At 47.8% G+C, this 7,737-nt stretch overlaps 1 protein-coding gene across 1 annotated transcript; it reads left to right on the top strand.

The window, feature by feature from the left end:
* The first annotated feature begins 3,715 nt into the window (after window positions 1-3,715).
* On the top strand, window positions 3,716-7,268 carry npy8ar (neuropeptide Y receptor Y8a). Its single transcript, XM_041960612.1, has 4 exons — window positions 3,716-4,024; window positions 4,128-4,369; window positions 6,585-6,731; window positions 6,818-7,268. The coding sequence occupies exons 1-4, from the start codon at window positions 3,716-3,718 to the stop codon at window positions 7,266-7,268; spliced, it is 1,149 nt and encodes a 382-aa protein (XP_041816546.1).
* The last annotated feature ends 469 nt before the right edge of the window (window positions 7,269-7,737 follow it).

Here is a 7,737-nt window from a genome sequence, read left to right as displayed (position 1 = left end):
GCAAGTTGATCAGGATTAATATGTATCAGCTCAATTGATCTGATTCAACATCAATTAAAAAAGAACATTTCACCCCAAATATGATATATTTCTATAATATGAATATAATCTGGGATGATGAGCTTGTTATGAGCTCATGTGATGGAAAACTGGACTCTGTGTAGCAGTGAAATGAACTTTTCTACCTTTTGAATGAAGAAATATTATAAAAATATTTTGAACGTCCATCTTATTGTCAACATGAAGCACATTGAGACCAGCAAGCAGCTGATCCCAGAGCTGTGCAGGAGAGCTGATCTGATAATTAGTGGATGTTTGTCACGCTGCTGTACGTCAGATTTTTAATCAAATGCAGTTACGCTGTGAGCGGATATCAAACTGCACGAAGCGACACACTAAACCGTCATCGGAGGAAACTTTTATCTGGAACCCAATTAGGAGAGCAGTTGGTGGGGAACTTCTCCGTCAGTCAGTGCACACAGCTGGATCTGCTGCGCTGGTGGAGGTGACTGAGGTCAGATGATGCTGCACAGAGGCGGATGCAGCGTTAATGTCTGATGCCTTCGCTGTCGGGTTCCTGCGTAAATGAGTGGCAGAGGAGAACGCGTTGAGACGTGCGACAGACGTGGCTGGTTTGTTTTTGGGGGGTGTTTTTTTGTAACACCTGTGAGCTTGTTGTCCTGTTTTGAACGCTGCACAGTTCTGCTTATTCAGATGAACAGACACTCTGATGAGCCGTGAATGTGTTTGCATGCTTTTGGAAGAGAGGCAGAGCAGCAGAGAGCGAGCGTTTGTATGAGTGTTATCCCAAGCGGGCGGATGGTGCCAGTGAGTCATTGTGGATGTGCAATAACACCTGTGAGCGTGTCTCATTGGTTCGCAGCTCCGTCCCTCGGGTCCCATAAAGACTGAGAGATTCAGAGTGGGAGAGACAGACAGAGTCTCCGGAGAGGAGGCTGGCACAGCGAATGGGCGGATGTCAACAGATTGTATCAGCGCACATGTATGTATATGCTAATGAGAGCGAGGGTTTGATGAATGCTGTAATCAGCGGGCGCGTATTGAACCAGCAGGATGAGACGGCTGCTAATAAGCTGCATCTTAATCAGACTGTTCGCTCAGAGCTTCAAGTCACTTCGGGGAGAGAAAGACGAGAGGCTGCAGCCTGCATGTGTTTCTGTTGACATGCATCCTTCTGCACATGGCTGGCACTGTGTGTGTGTGAGTGTGTGTGTGTGTCGTTTCATGCAAACATATGTGCAAGGATGATGTGACAAATAGAGTTTGACTGTACACGAATGAGAATCATGTGTGATTATATTATATATAACAGTATGTACAGTGGCGTGCACAGGGGGGGCAACCGCCCCCCCTCATGGCCCAGTTTTTGAAAAATGCGCGCTAAAGTGCCCTCTTGGACTCCAAAATGCATGCTAAAGTGCCCTCTTGGACTCCAAAATGCGTGCTAAAGTGCCCTCTTGGGAGCCAAAACACGTGCTAAAGTGCCCTCTTGGACTCCAAAACGCGCTCTAAAGTGCCCTCTTGGATGCCAAAACGCGCTCTAAAGTACCCTCTTGGGAGCCGAAACGCGTGCTAAAGTGCCCTCTTGGGAGCCAAAACACACGCTAAAGTGCCCTCTTCAGTGGGGAGGATGCGCTCTATGTGCCCTTTTTTTCCTTTTCGCCCCTGCCCTTCAAAAAGTCTGTGCACGCCACTGAGTATGTATCATATCATATGATATAAGATAAATGATTTACTTATTAATATTTATGTTTTATATTAGCAGCGAATCGAGTCACATTTAAATTGAACAGATTCACTCGTAGAACAAAGAAATCTCATCCAACTCTGCAGCTCTGAGATGCATTTAAAGGCTTTTTAACCCACTTCCTGTCCAGCACGAACTGAGACACATTCTGCAGCTGTATAAAGGAAGTTAATTATTTAGCTTCAAAAAACGTCATTTTTCTCTCTGCAGTTGCAAAAAAAAAGCTAAAATGAGAGTCACTGTTGGACTTATTTCTAACTGTATGTGCTATATGTACTAAAAACTAATCAAATGTTTGCGGATATATTAGCAGTGACAACGTTATGAGGCAACTGTTAGTCAGATTTCTGTTTTATTAGCTTTTATGCTGCTTTAAATGGACAGTTTTTTTTAAACAGTTAATCAAAAACAGCTGGATGAGAGGACAGATGTCATAAAAATGAAGTTATTATTATACTAATATTCTCTGTCAGGCCGGGACTTGAATGAGAACTCAGGTGCAGAGTTAAACGCAGACTATTTAAACACATGGAGGGTAATAGGCAACAGGTGGAGACAATAGGTAATCAGGCTGACGCACCGGTGACACATGAGGGAGGGCAAGTGGTCCGAAACGAGAGGAGAGTTAGGCTTTTCAAAATAAAACAGGAAGAATGACAAGACGAGACAAACCTCACCGCAGTGTGACGCTGTCAGCTGAGGATGTGTTTAGCAAAAGGACCAGATACTGGAGGAATGTGATTAGCTTAGCTTTAGCCAAAACACATTCTTCACCAAATATGTGTGTTCCTTTAAATGTTTGCTTGAAATAAAAACATGCTCTTGAAAAGTCTTCCCCAAAATATTACCACAAATTCAGTATTGAGGTATTTGCTCAAACGTATTAAGAGCTTTTATTTTGACTCATTAGGACCAAAAGTGATCTTAACGAGCACATACGTTGTTTGAGTATGACCCATGTGGTCTGATCCTGAATTTGGTTCCGTCCTGGTCCCCCTGCAGCCTCACTGAGTGACAAACGTAGCTGTAGCAAACAGCATGATCTTCATCATGATCTCCATCAAGCCAGAATGCTTCCACACATCACAAACGATCATCTGTTCAGATGCTCCAGCGGAGCATTGTGGGTATTTCCGTCATCGTAACGTCTTTTCATCACATCGACTGAGATCCTGCGCCTCTCAGCTGGAGTTTTACTTGTTTCCACTCCATTAAATGAGTTATTTCAGGATTTTCAGGACTTCTGGACCGCAGCACAGACTCTCCGCTGGTGCTTCAGGTGTTCAGGTGTTCAGATGTTCGGCGGCTTTGATCCGAGTCGTCTCTGGAGGTCGCTTTCACATTTCCTGTTAAGGATGCAGCTCTCGCTCTGTACTGATTTCTGCAGACGCACATGCCGTCGCTGGAGTCTCAGCATCAGATCACACGTGTCGAGTCGGTCCCTGCTGGAGGAGGCTGCATAATGTGACATTAAACCAACAATAGGTTATGTTAATGAGTGTTTGTGGGTGGTGGCGAGTGAGAGGGAGAGCAGGAGCTCTCCTGCTGTATCACTCCTCCACGCCTTCGTCTTCTTCACCTCCACCTGCCTCCGCTGAGAGCTCTTCACCTGTTGTTATTCTCAGCGTTGTGTTTTCTGTCCTTCGCAGGGAAACGCTGGCGCTGAGCTGATCCGCCGGGATGCCGACAGCGAAGGAAAAGGAGGGCGACATCTATATTTGAATCACTCCTCAGTCACACTCCCTCATCTGCTCCTGACTTTCAGACCTCCTCCCAGCTCATCGTCTGTGCAGCAGCCGCTTCCTGGCCTCATCTGGCCCCCTCTGCCGTGATCTGGCTGCAGGCTCTCAGGTTTTGGAAGGGAAGTTCAATAGCAGCCTCAGGGCTTTGGTCCTGTCGAACCCTAACCCCTGACACACTGCCCCCCCTCCCTCCCTCCTGCCCGCCATGTCCAACGACAGCAGCCTCCTCAGTGACTGGGAGGCCTCCGATTGGGCAGACACCTCTCAGTGCCCGCCCTCGGTTGGCGGGGCGACTTTCTTGATTGTGGCGTACAGCGCCGTCATAGCAATCGGGTTGCTAGGCAACGCAGGCCTGGTGTTCATCATCGCCCGGCAACAGGAGCTACGGAACGTCACCAACATCCTGATCGCCAACCTGTCGTGCTCTGACATCCTCATGTGTGTGGTGTGTCTTCCTGTCACCGTCATATACACTCTGATGGACCGCTGGGTTCTGGGGGAGGCCCTGTGTAAGGTCAGCGGACCACACACACACACGCACACACACACCACACGCACACACACACGAAATTCTCAGTATCAAAATCATGTCTACCTGTTTTCACCTGCTCCCCCAGGTGACGCCCTTCGTTCAGTGCATGTCCGTGACGGTCTCCGTCTTCTCCCTGGTTCTGATCGCTCTGGAGCGCCACCAGCTGATCCTCCATCCCACCGGCTGGTCCCCCGCGGCCGGCCACTCCTACCTGGCCGTGGGGCTTACGTGGTTGGTTGCTTGCTTCATTTCTCTGCCCTTCCTCTCCTTCAACATCCTCACTAATGACCCCTTCCAGAACATCAGCCTGCCCGCCAACCCCTTCAGGTGAGCTCACATGTCTCTGGTACAGGTGTGTGCAGGTGTGTGTTTAGTCACTGCCAAGTTCAACTGACCCAGGCCTGTTTAGGAGATGCTCCAGGTAGTAGCCAGTACCGATGCTACCATTTAGCTAATGCTAACCGCTAAGAAGAACAGAAGAAGACAATACAGTTCCGATGCTACCATTTAGCTTATGCTAATGCTAATGCTAAATGCTAACCGCTACCTGCTACAAGGAACAGAAGAAGACAATATAGTTCCGATGCTACCATTTAGCTAATGCTGATGCTAATGCTAACCGCTAAGAAGAACAGAAGAAGACAATACAGTTCCGATGCTACCATTTAGCTAATGCTAATGCTAATGCTAAATGCTAACCGCTACCTGCTAAAAGGAACAGAGGAAGACAATACAGCTAGATTCACCTGCACTGTTAATGTTAACTGATAGATGCCAATACTGGGGTAGTTTCCTGCTCCAAACTAACAAGTTGGCACCAAGTTGGGAGAAGAGGCGCATCTGAGGCTTTTTATGCTGATTTATTGTCATTTTAGGAACTAATTTTGGCACAAAATTGTCTTTCTGCCAGCTCAGACCACCTTTTACTGCAAGTCAAAGGCAATTGTTAATTTGGGTTAAAAGAGACACACAAGCTGTGGCTAATCTACCTGAACCCAACATGCATTACCTGGTCTGAAAGGTAAAGTCAGACCTGCAGTCAACCCAAACAGACTGGGAGAGTTTTCAGTGTCTTTGCTTCAATGCCTTCCAGCCGAGGCTGCAGCTTTTATGAAGTTTTGATTATTGGAGATGTTTCTGTTCTTGTTCTGTAATCTGGAAGCACATCGTGCAGCTCAGGAAAACATCCAAACAGTCGGACTCACAGACGCTCTTCCTCTTCCTCGAGCATCAGACAGCCAGATTGCGCCGAGCGTTAAATAATAAATGTGACAACAGTAAGAACAGTGAGGTAAAATCAGAGCGTCTCTCTTGTCAGCAGGCTAATTCAAACAAACAGCAACAACAGCATCACTAGTTGGAGAAATAAACATAGAATTATCCCCGGTGACTTTATTTATTTATTTAAAGGGGAAGAAGTCTACAAACCAGAAACACACGAGCAGAAGTGTGAACGCTGATCACATATTGACTGTGTTATCGTCCTGCTTTGAAGCCGAATCCCTGCTGAGGAACAACGGACTCATCGTTTACTCTTCGTCACAGCGTTCAGTGACGATAGCTGTGTTTTTACGCCTCACCGCTCCTGACAGGAAATGTTTGCCGTTGGCGCTTGACACGCCGTGGCGTGAATGTGTGCTGCGGGAAGCTCGAGACTCATCTGAAAAACACCGACTTCAGAGGATCAGTCCGGGACAGACCTGATCAACAGACGGCGTTTGTTGTCAAGAGATGTTCATCATGTCAGTGATTCTTAGAGAAATTGGAGCTCACTCCAGTTCACTGTGTGTCAAACCGTTCACACGTGTCTGACACGCATCGAAATGTGTCGTAATTAAACAATTAACTACATTCATCTGGAGGCGTGTTACAGTCTTCTGCCTGCAGGAGAGTAAACATCACGGGCTGGAATATTTTAGGGAAACAGACTCGTCTGAGAATGTCTGCCGATCTGTCGGAGCGTTGTTATTGTTGTCGGCTGCAGTGGCTCCGGTGAAACTCGTCGTTTTCAACAGATCTGCAGAGCTTTTGAGACGAAACACGCCGAAGACCGAGTCGTTTTCTTCGGCCGAGCTTCGGAAAGCGCTGCAGTGTGCGCCGCTCGTGTCGGCTGGCTCGTTCGCTGCTGGAGTTCAGTGTGTTAGTGTCCAGGCGATTTTGACAAAATCGCTTTTTGTCTTGCAAAGCAGATTATTGACGGAGACATGCAAACAGAGACGATGTTTTTCTACAGCAGAGATCAGTCGTAGATAAGATAAAATGATTCTTTATTGATCCTCAGAGGCTAAATTCAGGTATTGCAGCAACAGGAGGACACAAATAATTCAGTTTGATGGAGAAAGCTAATAAAATAGCAAAAAAATAAATTATTAAACTCAAAATTGTACTTAAAGTAATACTGCAGTACTGTCTGAAGTGAAGTGACAGTTAGCAGCGGAAAGTACCTGTAAGAGCAATATGCTACCATTCACGACAACAGCAAATAATGTATAATATAATGAAGTGGTGATACTTAATGTGTGCACATGATGTCCTGTCTCAGGGACCACCTGATCTGCATGGAGCTGTGGCCGTCGGACAAGCATCGTCTGGCCTACACCACCTCGCTGCTGCTCTTCCAGTACTGCCTGCCGCTCCTGCTGGTGCTCCTCTGCTACCTCAGGATCTTCCTGCGCCTGAAACGTCGCAGGTGCTTTCATGTTTTTTGTGCGTCGTTGCAGACATGGTTTTTGGTCTTCTGCCTCAGGTTCTGAACTGTCTTGCTGTGTTGTGCAGGGACATGCTGGAGCGCAGCAGGAGGACTCGGGGTGCCCAGAGGATCAACGTCATGCTGCTGGCCATCGTCGTCGCCTTCGCTCTGTGCTGGCTGCCGCTGAACGTCTTCAACACGCTGTTTGACTGGCACCACCAAGCCCTGCCCGACTGCCAGCACGATGCCATCTTCTCCGCCTGCCACCTCACAGCGATGGCCTCCACCTGCATTAACCCCGTGGTGTACGGCTTCCTCAACAGCAACTTCCAGAGGGAGCTGAAGTCGACGCTGCAGCGCTGCCAGTGTGGAAACCGGGCGGCGGAGAGCTACGAGAGCTTCCCGCTCTCCACTGTGGGCAGCGAGGGCATGACGAAGGCCACCTCCCTCAACAGGATGGGATCGGTGTGCGTTCCCTCACCCAGACCTGAGATCAGCTCGGCAATACCAGCGAAAACGATACCGGCTAACACCTAATTATGAGCACTATAAACTGTCGCCTGAGTGGCTGGAAGGCAAGCGGCTCGTGATTGGCTGACAGCTGTCTGAGAGCTCTGAGTCAAACACTACTTCAAATTTACTTCACTTCCATAACTTTGGTCCAGAGTGAAACAGCTTCCCTCCAGCTGGCTGCTCGGGTGCAGGAGAGGATGTGGGTGGAGGCTGGCTGATGTAGCTTCAAGTCCAGAACACAAGAAGCAAAATCCTGTAAAAGTACTCTGCTGAGGGACATGACCGTTTGTAAGCCCCGCCCCCATAGTTACTGTTGCTATGGCTGTCAAACTTTGCCCTCCAGAATGGCGGTTTACAACGGTTTACTGTCAGAGTTCAAGTAAACTTTGAAACAATGGATCCATGGTTTCAAACAGAAGTTCAGCTTCTCATTTTTAGCTGGCGAACATCGATTTTACCAGCTGAGCTAATTTTAACAGCTATAGTTGAAGGC

This window comes from Chelmon rostratus, chromosome 19 (genome assembly GCF_017976325.1).
Source record: "Chelmon rostratus isolate fCheRos1 chromosome 19, fCheRos1.pri, whole genome shotgun sequence".
Classification (NCBI taxonomy): domain Eukaryota; kingdom Metazoa; phylum Chordata; class Actinopteri; order Chaetodontiformes; family Chaetodontidae; genus Chelmon; species Chelmon rostratus.
This window is presented reverse-complemented; position numbering and strand designations above follow the sequence as displayed.